Raw genomic sequence first — 18,720 nt, 5'->3', positions numbered from 1 at the left:
TACCTGCCAAACACTGACTCTTCTACATACTGGTCCTTATCAGGCCATTTCAACCAACAGCTACTGGGACACCACTTATTATAAAATGTAGGTATAAACAGAGTTCAAATCATGTTCTTAAAAAGGTCAGAGAAAGATGTTTGTGCTAAAAACGTCTGCTTTGGTGTCGTGTGTGAAAGAAGACGTGAATCCAACACAGAACATTAGGCTGCAAGAGTCTACTTTATTGCATTTGCAATCACAGGGTGACAAAAGTATAAAAGGTTTAACAAAGGCAAGTGATGTGTATGCAACACAGTATTACAAACACAGTACAAATGTAAAAAAAAACACAAAGGAGCTTATCAGTTGCATCATAGTCTTGTTTTTTTAATTATTTTCAATTCTTCTTTTTCTTGGTTGTCAATATAAAAACCACACGGTTACAGAAACAGCCTATGTCTACAATGAATTATAATAACAGAAAATAACTAATAATGTTGCTAACGGGACATCCTTCCGTCACCTAGCGTTGGTCATTGGTTCGATTTCCCCCTCTCCCCCCCCCATCGTGGATCAGAGTGAGCTGCAGGATCAGGAGGAGGTTCCTGCGTCGCTGCTCTCACTCACCTGCCGTTGCATCACCATCTCCCTGGCAACGCAGGTGATCTGACCATTGGTCACTGCACCTTGGACCCTCGCCCTGAGAGACAAAGAGGGATGGAGATATTGTGAAAGGCTATTCTTGATTCAGTATAACAGAAAGGGTGTGACTGTGTCAGATGGCTAAGGAGTGATTTGTTTACACAGGGACCGGTCTTAGCCTGTAGCCACTTCCAACTGCCAGCCAGGACAGGTATATTTTCTACGTCATGTATAAAGTAAAAGCTGAATACAGCGCAAATCTCTGCTTTACTGCCAGGTTCTACCAATCCGCCACTTACGGTATTGGATTGCGAAAACCCACTGCAAATATCATGTCAGGTTTTTTGGTAGCTTTATTTTACAAAATGTACAAATCTGTCTTGGACTCATCTGCAGCTCTAAATTGAAGCTCTACAAAGGTTTAAAAAAAAGCTTTGCATTTTTAGTGAGTGTACAGAGAATGATCAGGATTAAAATAAGCCTAAGGAGCAGTGGCAGCATTAGGAGATGAGTCAGCAGTGAGTGTGCATATACTTACTTCTGCTGTGCCTCCTCAGTCAGTGGAGTCATCCCTGGCTGTTTCCCAAAGAAGAAACTGGACCACCAATGGCCAGAGTCCTGCTTAGGGAGTCCTGTGGAGGCCGATAATAAAGATACAGGTTTATACAGGGAACAAAGTATCTACTGTACATTGAATAAGGTCTTCATTATGAGCTGGACTAGAAAATGTTGCCACTTAATGAGAAAGCAGACTTAAAGGTCCCCTATTATACTGTTTTTCATCAATATATTATAGGTCTCAGATATATACAGAACAGAAGTGTTTGGCTCCAAATACCAAACAGATCATTGTAGCATCCCATAATCCCCTCTGTTTCAGCCCTGTTTCAAAAGTGCTGATTCTCTGTCTGTTACTTTAGATGGAAATAAGGAGCCCCTCCCCAGGCCCCTCTGAGAGATATTTGGTTAAAAAGAACACAATGGTGCTCTAGGAGGACATTCAGGTGATAAGGTGGGGGGGTGGGGGGGGGTTACCTTGGCTGGTGATTGGCTGATGGTTACACAAGCCAAAAAAAATCGTTATGACATCATAAAGTGGCCAACACCTGATCAGCTCATTTTCAGACAGGTTTTATATAAATGGATCAGGACAAAAGGTGAGCAAATATTTTTTCCTGAAACGTTCAGAATCTCTTTACACAGAGCGGACACATGTTGATGTATAAAATACATGAAAAAGTGGATTTTCAATAATAGGTGACCTTTAACTTATTAAGCGTAAGAATGTAGACTACTGTGTGTGTTTCATCAGCTACACTGAGTGAGCCATGACTCGGGTTTCCCCCCGTCAGCTCTCGTGTTTGGCTCTGTGACAGACTGCGGTGCCTTGGGTAGTGACTGAACAGCTGAATTTGCATACAGGCAGTTAAAGTTATATTACAACTGCTGTGTGTCATAATGAACTTCTAGGTCAAATTCTCAAAGTGGTGTCACTTAAGAACAAATACTGACTTCCTAATTATACCAAGCAAACCAGGTAAATCATCTAATCAAGTAACACGTGTAAACTACTAAGCAATCTAAAATACATCTTTAACTATGTTTTAAAGATGTTTCTGGATATAAATAGTGCCTATTTTGACCAATAGAGCTATGATTTCACAGCTAAGGAAAAAACTGTTTGTAAAACGTACTAAACAAGCAGGAATGAAAGGTATGTGCACTCCACTCTCCATGTACACACAGACACACATATTTCCCCTACTTTGATTTGCACTGCATGTGTATCCATGTCGCTGTGTAAAAATATTCCCTGACACCATTAAAAAGCTGACATAGCTATTAAATCAGGCATGGCAACTGAAAACCATGAGCCAGCACTTCTCGGTCAGAGCAGATGGTTTTTACCTCAAGCTACACTGAGCCAGAATTAGAGATGAAGATATGAACTGATGCTGAGGGTTATAATGGTGTATAAGGGGGTGAAAGAAAACGTGCCTGGTGCGGAGTTATTTGATTAATACTGACATCTGAATCCTATCCAGAACCAATGGGATATGGGAGATGCAGGGTTTCTAATCCCTTAGTGAAAAATCATGATTGACAACGACTTGCTGCTAAATTAAACAAAGCCAGATCAAACCTGAACTAGTTTATGCACCATGACTCAACAATAGTAGCTCTGTGTGGTCTGAGCAACAGCTGACTCAACCTCAGCAATGCTTTGAGACATGCCGTGCCTGCCATGTTAACTGAAGGGTAAGCAGTGTCATGTGGATTGAGTATTGTCACTATAGTTTAAGTTAAGATTGTTGCTCTAACTGCAGATAGATATTCGCTCGGACACATCTGGATCCTAAACAGAGACACATGTCGCTTCTCTTGAAAGGAACAAGCTGTTCTTTCCAAAACCACAGCTGTTAAAGTGCATCACTCTTTTTCAAGAGTGCATGTGAGATATGTTGCATAATTTCCTGACTTCATTATTACAAACTCTGAAATTCTTTTTTAGCAGCTGTATGTTGATTCAGAGTATATTTAACCAACGATTGTTGTGTTGGTTTACTGTTAATAAACCAGCTGTGTGAAAAGACAGTTGCATACATTATTTAAATCAGCTTGTGAAGAATGTTGAAAATCATGTGATTTACATTTGAAAGGTTTTAAAGGACTGAGTTTTAACTTCTCTCAGGGGTCCAAATTTGGTTTCCACACTGATGCATTAAGTTATGCTCATATGTTCATGAGAGTAACACACACCTGGATGGTGAGGGATGACCTCTCCACTGTACTCCGAACTGCCGCAAGAGCTGCTACTGGATGTAGAGCCGATGCGCCCTGAAAGAGGAGAGAAAAATAGTTTTTAGCTTAATCACAGGGACTCAACCAAACTAAAGAAGGTTAAATAATTCCAAATTCATTATCCAAGGATTGCAATGGACGGTTACTTATTTTACCCACAGGGAAAACGCAATGTACTTGCATAATATCTAGCCGTTCCCTTAAGAGTGGTGGGGGCGTTCACATGGACACGAAAATTAAAAATCCTCTCGTCATATAACCGCAGACCGAGGGGCCACTCTATGGTTGTAATGTAAGCTTTTGATTTGATTTACTAAGACAGGTTACAAGTCTATTTGGCACTCTGAGGAACCTAAACCAAACCCATTTATACCATCCCATATTCTGAAGAAAAGGATGTGATCTCAAGAAGCTATTAAGACATTGGGAAACACAGGAAGGGTGTAACTTTGAAAGAAAAAACCTACTGCAACTTCCCCTTGAAGCACTAATCAAAATATATCTGGTTTTATATTCAAGCTTGAAAGGATCATTACTAAACTCACGCAGGGTGGGACTTTATTTCACTTGCAAGGATAACCTATTAGCTACTCTTAACGCATGTTCAAACAATGATTATGACACTAATGCTACAAGTATTAAAAACGTTACTCAGCGAACCAGATTATTGGCCCTTTTAAAACAGAGAAACCCAAGGTGACTCATTACATCTCAAATGTTTACCCTTTAAAGAGCGGAAGCTAGTAGGAATTATATTAAGTCAATCTTACGGCAGACTCAGAGTTAGTCACCAGTTGTGAACATCTGCATTTGTGTGATAAGGGAATACAAAAAGGAGAGACTCACTTCGATAGTAATCAGTGGTGGCCACGAGAGAACCGCCTGCTGGAATAGATGCCATTCTACTGTAGTTGGTCGCTGTACGCTGTGCTGGATAGATGGAAACCTGGGGAGGACAAACAGTGTGATCAACACCAGACAGCATGGAAGAATACCCACAGCCAGAGGTTCAAAACAGGAAGAATGATGGTTTCAAATCACTACAAGGGATGCAACTAATTATTATTAAGCTATATGTCATTATCTTGTCTAATCATAATTAACCAGTTGTAAAATGAAGAACTTAACGTTGTTGTTGTTTTGTGTGTCTATAAACTGCTGGAAAATGATGAATCAGAAAAATGCCTTTTTAATTATTCCAATGTCTTGTTCTGTCCAACCAACTGAACAAAATCCATAAGAATTGTGATACATATATAAACACTGTGTATTGTTCTTTATTTTAATCTCTTCTAATGTAATAAACTGTGTGTCTGTGTTTAAGGTAAAGGGACTACATCAACAGGCACATGTTTGGCTGTTTTGCTTGATAAATGACTTCAACATATAACATCAAAATAGCATTTTGGATATCAGTCAATCGTCAAACACTTAATCAACTGGCGTTAATCCCTTCAGCGCTGATGATACAAAGGAACATGTAACCCATACAAAAGAGAAAAACATCCTGGACTCCAGCTGTGATGGAGGTACACCTACACTACAATGACGTCAGCCCATGTTTAGCAGGGGTCTTGTTTACATTAGACTGTCAATGCAGAAAACCGACCTTTTTACATATAAAAGCAGAGAATATGAGTGCTTAGTAAAGTCTGTCTTGAAGAGTGTACATGAACAAAGCAAAAACAGACGGACCCCTTCTTTCACACTGAGGACATTTTGTCTCGATACGAAGACAAAAACCAAATCATAACAGTGATGTTGACATTCAAACTGAGGGTCGACACGACGACAACATCAGTAATAGGACTTTTAGTATGCTATGAATGAGAAAAATACGAATACAACGAGAAAATACTACATACATAACATATATTTTTTAACAAAGCAGAGATTCTGCAACAGATCATAACAAACTAGCCTAGAATCGCTAGCTCGCCCACCACCAAAAACAGTGTTACCACCATTTTATAAGCCGGGGATACCCTCACCTTTTTAGGAATACAAACGTTCTTGATGTTCAGTAGCACCCAATTCAACTCAGTCGGCAAGGCTGGGGGAGTAAACGCTAGGCGACGAGGCCCATTTGAAAATACGTGTTGGTTAAATGTAACCCTCCAAGGTCCGAGCAGAGATCAACGGATTGTTGTTGGCATAAACGGTCATCTCGTGCTTTTATAGAGAGCCGGGCAGTGACGTCACATCATGCAGGGGGCGGGGCGTGTTCAATAACAGCCCATGTGTTGCGCAGGGATTGCACCATGAAGTGCACATGTGGTGTACATCCACGCTACACTCAATACTGTAGAAACTTTTAAACACAACAATTCAAAGTATTTTATATTACAACAAAAAAAGCCACAGTGGTGGAATATAGGGTTCATTTACTCAGGTATATTAAAGATTCAAAGGCTTTATATTGTCATATTCACAGTAGCTACAGTGTAGATATTGACATGCACATCTTAAGACCTAGGCTCCTTCAACAATGCAACATAATAAGTATAAATAACAAATAATGAATAAATTAAATAAAGTAGAAGTAAGTAGAGTAGAACAGACCAGAGATTGAACAAAATAGTTGCAAGTGAGCAATGTGCAGTAACAAGTCAACTATATACATGTAAAATATATTAATATGAGTTAAAAACAGAATGTTAAATTACTGTACTGAACTTGGTACAAATGTTCAGTACTAATCATTTTGTATCTTTACTTTATGTAGCTTACTTCTTGTCATTTATGGTTTTCTTTATTTTTTCAATTGTTCTCTACTTATTTATTTCCTCAATAGCCTATAGCAGGGGTGCCCAACCTTTTTTTAACCGAGAGCTACTTTTAAAGTTGCCAGTCTGCCGAGATCTACCAGTCCAAATAGAGAGGCGTAGCCATTACTGACAGCCTACTACCAGGTAAATACACACTTCTACTTGTATAAAACTGACCTTTGTATGATTAATACCTCATAAAATACTGCAGATCCTTTATCTTACCTCTTTCTAATCTACACACATACAAGTATTTAACTGAAGTTACACAACAGTGTTGTTGATACAGAGTTGGAGTTTATTCACACGTCACTACAGTGGGTAATGTTTTCAAGAAACATTGAACAGTGCTGCCACATATGACACAGGGAAAAAAGAAAAGACTCTGAACCCTTTCTTTGCCATTATATAAAAAATAGTGTTGCTACAAAAGTATAAATGAGGCTTACTAATAAGACAACTCAGATCTGAATCTACACAGGAATCTGCTGCCAAAGTGCAATAAAAAAGACAAAATTAATAGAATCAAACCCTTTTTTTGTTGCATTTTAGTAGAGTATAAAAAGAAATGCCTTTAATAGGATGCCAGCAACACTAGTTTCTTAACCTGAATTGATAATAGACTATAATCAATTTAAGTTTGCATTCTTATACCATTTTGTACAATAATTATAATGAATAAGTTCAAACAAACTCAAACTTACAGCTGATTAATAACGGTATCCAACTTGAGTTTTTATTATATCAAAAACGTTTTTTACTGTCCCTCAAAAGCGCGTCAGCAGCCTCCAGGAATGCTTCTTTCACAACTTCGCCGTCTTTGAAAGACTTCATGTGTTTCGCAAGAACGTGACTGACACGATAAGATGCTATGGTAGCAGCCTTGCTCTTGTTGTTGGGCCTGGTGAAAATGGACTGCTGTGCATTTAGCTGTCCTTTCAGGCCCCTCCCCTTTTGGAGCGTAGGGCAGAATTAGGAGGGAATTCCGTCTCGTAGCGTTTGTGCACTGTTTTGAAATGCCGCTCCTAAATTACTTTTCTTCGATAAAGCTACGCTCGCATTGCAGATGAGACAGATGGACTTTGAATTGGAATAAATACAAAAATAATCATCCTCCCACTCGGAGTGAAAATTATATATGTTTTGCTTCTGCCATAATTGCGGTCTTGTTTGTGTGCGGACTGTCACTGTCTTAAATGTCCGGTTAGGATGTATTAGAACGAAATCTAAAATGAAAATTGTAAATAAGCAATCTGTATGTAAAAAACCACCTGTATGTAAATTGTAAATAAGCCATCTGTATGTCAAATATGTCTTAAATGATATGATGAATTGGAAATGGGGGACCCTGATGTAAACAAGACGAAAGTCTTTCTCTGGTCTGCATCCCCTTAACAATTGTATGTTTTGAGCTGTGCTGTACTGTACCCAATATACAAGCTGTTAATAAACTTTTCAATCAATCAAAAACTCCTATTGATACGGACAACGTTAGCGAATTAGTGCACTGCCCACTAGCCACGCCCCGACACATGGGGTCACGGCGGCCAATCACAAAGCTTTGATGCGTCAAGTGCATTATTCTGGCACAGGAAGATTATGTTACAGGACATTAACGATAAAACAGAATATTGTTGTTCTATTTTTAGACACATCTCGCGATCGACTGGGAATCTCCCCGCGATCGACCGGTCGATCGCGATCGACTGGTTGGGCACCCCTGGCCTATAGGCTCATTTGTATTTAATCTCTTTACTCACTTTAAAAAATGACACTTGCATTTTCCTGTGGGGATTAATAAAGGTCTATTTTATAATATGTGTAGCCTTTATTTTTATAATATTTGTAGCATACCTCAACAAGTGTTTTTGTTAAAGGATAGGGGTTATAGGGTAAAAAAGATTAATTTAATTGACTTTTAAAGTGTGATACTGTTATAGTCACTGAGTAGTATATCACAAACCACAGTGAGCATGACCCAGAGAAAAAACACACCGTAATAAGAGCTCCCTCTGGTGGTAAAATCTACGAAATGCATCTAATTTGAAATGTAATACAGCAGATTGAAGGACGCATACACGTGTCGTTTTTCTATGTTGTTTGCAAATTCATGTTTACAATCATCTTTTGTCAGTTTCAAGTTTCAGCACATAAAATAATAGATAATAGGTTTCAGGCTCCCACTAACATGCGAAATATTTACAATATGAATATCGGTTTTCTGTACCAGTGCTTGAATTGGAATGAAAAAGGTGCCAGTACTCTAAAATCAGCAACTTTTTCAAGTCAATTTTATATATACAGCCCACAAACAAGAATTTGGCTACTATAATGCTGGTGGGTTTGTCTCTTTACTACTGTATATTTTAGAAAGGTTCACTGTACTTAACATTTTTTATGATAGGCAGCGGATATGGCTAAAGCTCAGTAAGGTCAATATTAACTGAAAATATAGCAACCAAAGTCTAGATCTTCTGCTGAAGACACATGAAGCAGAGACCTTTCAGGTGAGAGCCCCTCTGGTGGTGTTCAACATTAATGACAAGGAAACAAAGCTCTGGTCAGAAGCATTTTTTATAAAAAGCTTTAACAAAATTAAGTATTTCTGTACATTTTGAATGCAATCTAACTTTCCAACTCAGAAAACGAAAAACGAAAAAGTGCCAAAAGTCTTCTCACATGGCTGAGCTGCTTTGCAATATACTTCACCACTGAAGAATACAAATATGTATAAAGTAAACTATGATGCAATCTAACTTTCCAACTCAGAAAAATGATAAAGAGCATGAACAAAGAACATGTAAAAACAAATGCAAAATTTGCACAATCTAAAATGAGAAACTGTAACTGCAAGTAACAAAGTCTGAGCCATGGTAAAGAGTTACATTGAACACCAAGCTGATCAGATAACTCCCTGGTTGGTCTGAAGTCCTTCTATCTCCAGGATCTGTACAAATCGGCACATTATGCCAAAAGTCTTCTCACTGGGTGAGCTGCTTTGCAATATACTTCACATTGTTAGAAAAGGCTCCAGAAGGCCTTGGGGACATCAGTATCAGGGGCTGGAGCTGGACAGGCTCTTTCATCAGCACTTCTCCTTCCCTTTGCCAGCCAGGACCTCATATACTGTTCCGGATTGAACTGTCCTAGTGATGGTCCATTACATTTAATGAAAACCAGGCTGGACAGTCGGCTGACAGAGAGAGCATTCCTTTTTGCAGTAAGGATATCGTTCATGCAGCTGAATGCCCGCTCACACTCACTAGTGGAGACAGCGATGGTTCGGACTGCTTTCAGTAGAGGCTCCATGGCAGCAGGTGTACGGGATGCCCTGGTTTCCTTGTATTCGCGAAAGCCCTGAACAGTCTCTCTTCTGTCCACTTTCAGCACTTCGCACAAACGTAGCACCTCTACGTCCCCATACTGTACGTCTAACTCCTCTTCAGGCCAACTTCCAGGATGGATAACTTTCATGTCCTGGATTAGCTGATTGTCCCGGGCCTCCCGGCCATGTAATGGGATTTCTCTTGTGCTGACATGAGAGGAGGTTGTGGAAGTCATTCTGTGTCTCAGATTCTCTACCATACTGCGGAAAAACTGACCTGCATGAATCTGTACAAGCCTGCCATTCTCACGCAGGGCAACACCCTTGAAGGACTTCTCAGCTAGAGCTGTATGAACTGTAGTCATGTGTGGGCCAGGCATGGTGACTATGGATTCAAAAACTCGTATTTCTCGAGTTAAGAGCCTATCTGCTGTAGGCAGTGTCATCTCTCTTTTTTGGAGTTGCCGAGAGAGGTCACTAAGCTCTGTGAGCGCATCGTACATCAGTCCCAGATTGCTGACAAACGTTGCAGATGTGAGCACATCATCCAGGCCCTTGTACTTTGCTCTGTCTCTGGAATCCCTGCTCGTGTCGTTTGCAGCATTTGTGAAGTGATCATGAAGCACTCGGTAGTTTTCCCAGACTGCTCTGACGCTCCTTTCACTTGAAGCCACCCAGCGGATGGACAAAACACGCCCTATCACCAGGAGACGCTGTCCGACTGCTTGCGCACACTGCGCTAACTGCCTCTGATTTTTGGGGGAGGCATGGAACAAGGAATAGAGTTTGTCAAAAAAGATCTGGAAATGATTGAGCCCTGAGACCTCCTTGACCACATCCCCAACTGCCAGCTCTAGACGATGATTGGAGCAGTGCCACACAAACAGGCTTGGGAATTTACTACACAACTGGGTAGCAACGCCTGTTCTCTTCCCTAGCATGACTGAAGCCCCATCACATGCAAAAGAAACGAAACACTGACCTAAAAAGTCCTCGTTAAAATCTCTTCCAAGACACTCCATTAACGCCTTTGTGATGTCATCAGCCGTTGTTCCATCCAACTCGATCAGCTCCCAAAAAAACGTTTCGGGCTCAGCATCAGCTAATGCTGAGCGTAGACACACAACAAGCACCGTTTTACCACTAATAGTGGTAGATTCATCGACCAAAACACAGAGTTTTCTTTGGTTTTCTGTAATGTCTTTTGCCATTTTTTTCTTCAGCTCATGAGCTATGTGGTCGATGATTTCGCCACAGGTTTTATTGGAGTGCAAAACCCTGCCCACGTTCAGCCCATTCAGTTTCTGTACATTCAAATCAATTGGCATGTCTGTGAATGGCCGGCTATGTTTGCCAATTGTATATGCCCTTCGAAAAACTCTGATAGTGGTGTCTAATTCAGATGTATGCATAGACTGCACTTGATGTTGAATAGTTTCACATGAAGCAGATGTAAGGATGTCAGCAGCTTTTACATGGGCTTGTGATTCTTTATGTTCTTTGATTTTTTTTCTCAGGCTAGCTTGTTGTTTGCCCTTGTCAACACCGAAATGAGACACTGCACACTCACCCCATTCAGTTGACAGTTTCAGTCCTTGTCCAGTGTGTATTCCCAAAGATTTGACATCTCTGCATATCCGACATCCTAGCTTCTTATCTTTAAGAAGGAGCCATGCATTGGTCTTGCAAACATATTGCACCTGGTCCGTTGTCCAGCAGTCAGGTGCATCGCTTTGCCCGGTGTTGGTGGTGGCAGTTGCGCCAGCAGCAGCTAACGTTAGAGGCTCTGGAGGAGGCGGCGGAGCTAGTGCTAATGCTAATACACTAGAACTTGGAGCAGGAGGATCAACCAAAGAAAGCTCCCCATCAGACACAATTTCCAACACAGGCACAGCATTCTCTGTATTTGAAGTTTCTTCCGGCGACAACCGCTGTCTTTTTGCACTTTTATTAATCCACGCTAACATTTTAGAAATGCTAATTTGTGACGTGACTTGCTTTCCTTCTCTCGGGGGCGTGCCTGCTCTGTTCTATCACTCTACATAGCCACCCACTGGGTGGGAGTTGCACTGCATAAACACAACACACGTGCATCTAGGTATGTAAATTGTAAAGCATTAAAACATGGTTTTACTAACAGTTTTCAGTATGTTGTTACTTCGGCATTATTATTATTATTATTTTGAAACGTGTATTACTATTAAATCACGGTCAAATAGGTTAATTTTGACATAGTCGTTTCCACCACAGTATTTACATGGAGAAGATAAGCCCCGCCCCCTCTCCAGCACGTTCTGTTTGAATGACAGGAGTAAACAGCTGACAGCCGCTGTGAAACTCCAGCGGTTAGAGCGATGAGAATGTCCGTTCGGCACCTCATGACGCATCTACTGAGTACCGGGCGGCTGTATATATATATATGGATGTATAATAAGAACGGCGGGAGAGTGTTGAGTACTGGCACGGTGCATGAGTACCGGAGTACCGCCAGCATGCCGGTACTGAGCAAGAAGTGCCGGTACTCCATGGGTCAGAACCAGAAGTGCCGGTACTGCGTACCGGTGAGTACCGGCCCAATTCCAGCACTGTTCTGTACCCAATAACCAAACGAAACTTAAAACTTAAAATGTGTTGATTGTCATGTCTACACTATGATATCATACTTCTGTCTTTGTGTATTGTAGAAATGATTTGCAACACATCGACCTATATCTGGTCAAAGTAAAGCCAAAACATTACTCGTTGTCGGCAGGATTCGAACCTGCGGGGAGACCCCAATGGATTTCTAGTCCATCGCCTTAACCACTCCGGAGTCCCGCTGTGTGTGTCCGTCAGGAAACACGCTCTTTACAAGTAGCCTAGTTCCAGCAAACATCCACTGATAAACTGCGATGTTAACAACCTCATGATGACCTCATATGTTTTTAACGTAGGATCATACCTGTGTTTAGTCTAGAAAAAGGTAAAATTGTGCATTTTATTATAAAGTTGTGTATATTTACAGACCGTTGCAAAAGCTAAGAAGCTTATAAACATCAGGTTTAAAACTAAAAGAGCTTTGAAACACAATGAAAGATGTTTGGAGTTTTATTTGAGTTATTAATTTAAACTTTTTGTCTAAGAGATGCTGATTTGAAACCGTTGTTACATACAGTTACGGCATTTCCTGTTTCTGCCGGAGAGAGGGGAGGCCGTCCCAAAGCTTGCTGCTATATTTACTCCCTCCATCTGACAGGAGGGAGCCTCGTTGAGCTGCGAGTGTGGCTACAGACAGAGTTCACTCCATCACGGAGGGGTACGGTCGAGGGAGTGGTTTGGGATTGGGCCGACATCAGATGTCCCCGGAAGAATCAAATGGATGATGACGTTTCACCAACGAGGTGTTTTGGGGAGGTATTTTCTGTATTAGAGTTTACTCGTTACAGGGTGTACTTTGAGGGTTTTGACTCTGCACACCGTTTACATGCATAAAAACCTTCATAACACACAAGGGGACGGGTAATAACCGGAAAAGCATGACATATCGCGGCAGTTCACTCCAGACTGACTTTGTGCATCCTGATGCTAAATCAATATATGTTCAGACGTCTAGGTTTGTGTCCTTATTAAATCTTCACATGAAACAGCGCCCTCATCCTTCCCTGGTGGTCTAGTGGTTAGGATTCGGCGCTCTCACCGCCGCGGCCCGGGTTCGATTCCCGGTCAGGGAACTACCGTTTTTATCTCGTGTTTAACTTACCATTTGTCAAGTATCGAACACTGTATTACAAAATGTGAAGTAATGTTACATGGATAAAGGTTTTGCATGATTTACTACTGTCTTCTTACATACAGTTTTGATTTAAACCCACCGAGCAAAGGCATAATGCACAAACTATATATTGTAATATAATCATTCATCATCATAACTCAAGGTACGACTTGAACACCAGCAAACGTGTGATAACAGTAAAAACTCTATAATGCTTCTAATGCAAATTAATAAATGCAACTTTGTGCCAATTGTTGCATTTTTAGGTAAAGCGGTGTACAATTGGCCACTGCTTGAAACAAATCCCCTTAAAATCAGACAGAGCTAAAAGTTAAGGTCTTTCTCAACATACAAACAAAATTAACAAGAAGAGTAAATATTTTTGTTTGAATTTTGGCTGTACAAGGAAACGAAAAAAAGATAAGAGTAAAGTGCGGAAAATGTTCCAACAAAGTAAATTGTAAATGTTGTATTACCTTCAGTACATTTCAAGGACATATGTGACACACTGTTCATTTAAAGGAATGCTTTATTGATATCCAAACATATACAACAAAACCAAATGTTTTTTTAATTAATTCACCAGTTTTCCAAATCTGATCCCTTTCCATATTCTACATCAGCTAGGCCCAGGACCTAAATAAAGCTATAAGTCTAGTGTCCTCTCCAAGCACGCTCGTCATGTGCTGCACTTCCCATTGGCACCCAAAACAAAAGACCATCATCATTTTCCGTCAGGCTCACAAAACTGAATGCAGCAATAAACAGGCAACAGCTACACTGTAAAACAAACAATCATCTCAAGTCATTTAATTTAGGATTTATTTTTCCTATACAAAGTGGGATCATTGCCCGACAGGGAGCATCAAGTATGCCCTCTACTTTCTTCATGACAAATATGTTATGTGTAAATCCTGTAGTAAATGACTTGAGATCAATATTCCTTATAGTGTGCAACGACATTTTGTATCTTGGCGAGGCAGAAAGTCAGAGACTCCAGATATTCAGAGGCAGAAAGTCAGAGACTCCAGATATTCAGAGGCAGAAAGTCAGAGACTCCAGATATTCAGAGGCAGAAAGTCAGAGACTCCAGATATTCAGAGGCAGAAAGAGAAAGATTTTTGTAACAGATATTTAAATATTGGCAACTTTTTTTTTTAACTGATGGCAAATAATTTGTACAAATAACAGAGTACACCTCTCCAAACAGAAGGAAAGCCACAAGAAAACAGAAAATCACCCAACAGTAATATATGACCTACCAAATGAGCAACACACAACGCAATGAAAAACATTTAAGATAAACTGGCAGCAGTTTTGAAGCCGAAAGTTGTTTACAAGCAGTTTGTATATTTGTATTTAATGTTTGTTCTTTGAAGCCCAGCTCCTTCACCGAGAACTGTTTCTATGTCTTTTAAAAAAACGTTCTGCTCTTTTTGTTAGACTACAAGCTGGGAAGTTTTCTCGTGAATCCTTGAATGATTTCCAAAATATTAAGGTATATAACAGCTCAGAATTCACCTTTTTTACCAGCTCAATAAAATGCGTCGACACAAGATTACTTGAGACATTGCAGTGAGGATGCCAGAGAAACCATTTCTACAATTTTTTGGCAACATGGAAAAATCTTAATTCCCTTGAGAACATTTTTACATGATCATCCTCGACAACAACAACAACTTGAGATTGACTTACAATTCAGACTCATTTTGGCAGTTTTAATTGAGAGTTGCCCCGTCTCTTTGGCTTGGAACTTTAACTAATAGGAGTGTTACATTTTGTCAAACCTCCAGAGGCATTGTTGCCTTTGAATCTGCAACTTTATTGAAAAAAAAAACACCCACAACTTTGTTGTTTTTAGGAGAAAAGTGACAGTGCTGCACATCTCTGCGCTTTCAGGTTTAATGCCAGTTTGTAAGAGCTTCGGCTTTATACCTTCAGGGGCAAACCAATCAGAGCAACAGTGATTTGGTACAGTGTGAGTTTGGCTTAATGCACAGTGTGTGAGCGCGATCAGGGCATTTCGTGTGTTAACAGGAGTGCATTAAGGGGTTGTTGGCAAAGTTTCTTCTATGGCAGCTAGATTTTTTCATGACACATGTTGTGGCCCGCCGGACTCTAAACAACCCTTACTCCCCTTCCTTCAATCCAACCAGTCTGTACAATTTTTAAAAAGGAACACAAACAAAGAAAAAAAAACACCTCTTTTCTACCAGCTAACTTATAATAACAGGTGAACCATTGAAAGTGAATAAGTCCGATAGAGAAGCGTTGACATTCACCAGGTAGTGTACAGAGCAAAGCATCGTCTCACATTGAGTTCTGTGTGTTAACATGAAGGGAACAGCGGTCACACCAGAGCAGAGAAGAAACACAGTCAAGGTAGTTTCACTTCCGACCGGAGGTCTTAGTTTCACTTGCAAATCACGGCGCTAGCATCCAGATTCATGTTGTTAAATGAAACCGGTTTGATTATGTGTCTTCTCGTCTGATTAGTAGACTGCAGCCTGTTAATGGCTCAGTTTCACAAACATTTAAAACGTGTTTAAAGAAAAACCTCCTGACTGACAATAACTCACGCCTGTGAAACTGACCCATAGTGTTTGTTTTAAGTGTTTCTCCTCCTCCGGCATTTTTGCCTAAACCCCCCGAACCTGATTTCCACCATACGGCAGTATCAGTGACAATATATTTATTCATATATATGTATACATATTGATAAAAGTTATGTAAAAACATTATGCAAAGCAGTGTAAAATAGTTTGTAATACAAAATGGTTTACGGTTTATTTTTACATCCTGGGTGTGTGTGTTTTTAAGGGTCTTCTTTGCTTGGTCGGTATGGTACAACTGAGATGAGATGCACATGCATGTAGCAGTAAAAGGTCTAAAGTGTGGGGAGGGGGGGGGTGTGCACGCTGACCTGCGAGTGTAGCCTGCGTTCACACTGCGGGTCGTGAAGGTAACTGTACAAGTTTGAAAGAAGGTGAGGGATACTGTGGTGACACTAGCATGTGATCACAGTGTGAATGCATTATTTAAAGTACACGATAGTAGTCAGAAACGAGAAGACAGAAATAGTAGCAGTATACGCCACCATCTTAGGTATGCCCGTAAAGTGCTCCACCACCCTCAGTCTAAAGATGTCCTGCTTCTTAAACTCTGTGATTTTGGATACTGCTGCAGAGATGCATCTAAGAATTAAATGTGAAGTTTGTCATTTAGTTGAGGAGCCTGACATCTTAATAATGCCTTTTTGTAAGCCAGGTGATTTGCAGAAGCAACCTGTTTGAAAAAAGGTGTCTGGCAACTTATTTGAGCTAACAAATGTGGGTCTTAATAGGGTGAAGATGTAAATGATTCAGGTTTAGACATCAACAAAACATTTTCCTTTCCCCCCGCAGCGAGGCGGGGGAATGGAGACCGTGGGACCAGCAGCGATGGGAAGCTCGTCCCACCTCAACCCCACGAGTCCTGCCCGTCTGCGCTGACAGACCTCAGGGCAAAGAGAGTGGAGTTGGTGCAGTGGAGGGTCGAGGGTCAGCGATGTGAGGTGTTAACAGTACAGTCTCAGGTCGTGAGGAAGGTGGCAGCGAGGAGGAGGAGGAGGAGGAGGAGGAGGAGGGATGCATTCAGAAAGGCGGGTTCTCCTGAGTGGGGGTGGTGTCAGTGGGGGTGACGGGCTCTCCGTTTCCTCTGGGGCCGACAACCTTAGTCTGAGGGGGGAGAGAAAGAGAGAGTGTTATTGATCGTCAGCGCTAATATACTGACTCATCAGTTTCTGTTTCCTGTCGGGGGAAAACACTTTGACCACGTACAGAGACGCCTATCCTGAGATCAATAACACACATCTGAGAAGGGACAAGGAGATAGAATGCATACACTATAGGTCTGCAAATTAAGGTCATTTTCCTTTTTAATCTGCTGATTTGGTTTTAGAGTATTAAAGAAGCGCTCGGTCTTTAAGTCAGAAACTGGAAAAATACATTTTAAAAAGTCTACCCAATGTTTTGCCATTTAAAGTATTTGTTTTAATCAGTCCAAAACACGAAGATGTTCCGTTTATTATGATATAAAAACAGAGAAAATCAGTAAGTCTCCACATCTGAGAGGCTGCAAACACAATTTCTGCATGAATAATCACTTTCATGATTAATTAATTATTTAAAAAATATGTTTATTATTTAAATTGAAAACAGTCTTCTCACCTTCAGGGTCCCCACTCTGTCCTCAAAGGACTTGAAGGTTGCAGAGTTCCTGCAGGACAGACACGATGTTACACTCACAAAATACACACACGCACGATGTTACATGCATCAGCAAGACAAGTAAAAAGGCAAGCTAACAGGACACTCCAGCTGGTGACGGCAACACATAGACGCTAAATGAAACACAAAATCAAATAAGAGCAATTAAACGTGTGTTTTTCATTTTGTAGTCTTTGCATCAGGATATATTTTGTAGAGAAGTATATCTGCTCATAAAATGACTAGTTAAATAAAAAATGATTGGTTTAATGCTTCACTGCAGCCATAGTAATACTGCCACACACTAACTGACACAACGTGTTGTTTAGAATAGGGTTTCATTATTTTAAAAAACCTTCTTAGTTTCCCCAACCCATGTAAGGAACACAAAAATAGAACATTTTTAAATTAAATAATGCAGAAGATGACCAAAGTAAAAATCAACATTTTCCCAGCAGATCAACACATTCAACACATCACAAGCAAATAACAAATACATACTTATATACAATTGAATGCCGTCAAAAGCTGGTGACAAATATAACCACATTTGGCAATACCCTTGTGAGGAAAGTGTTTGAAAGATCTTCTCATTTCACTCAGTATTTAAGTAAACTCAACTTTAAAAAATCTCAGTTGAGAAATCAGGCCAAGCAACCGCTAACAAAACAAGCTTTGACATCAACAGATAAAGAACATTTAGAAAGGCGGCAGCAGTGCAGTAATACAGTTCTTTAATAAAAGCAATGTGTGTTACAGTCTGACAGGTTGGTGTTACTTTACCTCATGGCGGGCATACTTATCGAGTGGCGAATGGAATAGTTGCTACTTTGTAAGCGTTAAAGAGAGGAGACAGAAGTGCAAGTGTTAGCGCACGCACACACACACACACACACACACTGCTGTCGGTGGTTATTAGTTAGCTTGACGTATTGTTTTATTTCTTATTCAAATACACTTTAAGTAGGGCTGTACCAAATGCCTTTTTAACACTCGATGTCTATAACAACATTTTCTAGGAAAGTTTTGAATTTGTTGTCATATTTTGTAAAGTCATTACACTTCAAAAAGTGTTAAAAGATGAATGAATGTATCGTTATTGTGTTATAAGAAACTCTGTTGACGGGTGCAGTACGATTGTTAATAAAGGTTAGCTGTTTTTGAAAGGCTAATATGGATTCAAGCTGAATATTTTGTAAGATA

The 18,720-nt window shown here is 40.3% G+C and overlaps 2 protein-coding genes and 1 non-coding gene across 12 annotated transcripts in view; 1 reads left to right on the top strand and 2 right to left on the bottom strand.

Annotated features, from left to right (window-relative positions):
- Nucleotides 1-203: 203 nt before the first annotated feature.
- Nucleotides 204-5,642, bottom strand: ppdpfb (pancreatic progenitor cell differentiation and proliferation factor b). Its single transcript, XM_034235104.1, has 5 exons — nucleotides 5,418-5,642; nucleotides 4,273-4,372; nucleotides 3,385-3,462; nucleotides 1,163-1,256; nucleotides 204-682 (listed from the first exon to the last, which is right to left on the bottom strand). The coding sequence occupies exons 2-5, from the start codon at nucleotides 4,325-4,327 to the stop codon at nucleotides 574-576; spliced, it is 336 nt and encodes a 111-aa protein (XP_034090995.1). The 5' UTR covers nucleotides 4,328-4,372; nucleotides 5,418-5,642; the 3' UTR covers nucleotides 204-573.
- Nucleotides 5,643-13,157: 7,515 nt separating this feature from the next.
- Nucleotides 13,158-13,229, top strand: trnae-cuc. The gene has a single exon. It is a non-coding gene; the product is annotated as a tRNA-Glu (tRNA).
- A 552-nt stretch (nucleotides 13,230-13,781) lies between these two features.
- The window catches only part of tpd52l2b (tpd52 like 2b), a 30,757-nt gene continuing 25,818 nt past the window's right edge, over nucleotides 13,782-18,720 (bottom strand). For 4 of the 10 annotated variants that reach the window (XM_034235106.1, XM_034235108.1, XM_034235110.1 and 1 more), the window contains 3 exons: nucleotides 18,301-18,345; nucleotides 17,479-17,527; nucleotides 13,782-16,986 (listed from right to left, as the gene is read on the bottom strand). In XM_034235106.1, the coding sequence (XP_034090997.1) occupies nucleotides 16,903-16,986; nucleotides 17,479-17,527; nucleotides 18,301-18,345 (178 nt within the window). In that variant the 3' untranslated portion in view covers nucleotides 13,782-16,902. The remainder of the gene's footprint in view (nucleotides 16,987-17,478; nucleotides 17,528-18,300; nucleotides 18,346-18,720) is intronic. The other 6 variants (XM_034235107.1, XM_034235109.1, XM_034235111.1 and 3 more) reach the window with 2 other exon arrangements.

Source organism: Gymnodraco acuticeps, unplaced genomic scaffold, assembly GCF_902827175.1.
Source record: "Gymnodraco acuticeps unplaced genomic scaffold, fGymAcu1.1, whole genome shotgun sequence".
In the NCBI taxonomy this organism is placed as follows: domain Eukaryota; kingdom Metazoa; phylum Chordata; class Actinopteri; order Perciformes; family Bathydraconidae; genus Gymnodraco; species Gymnodraco acuticeps.
This window is presented reverse-complemented; position numbering and strand designations above follow the sequence as displayed.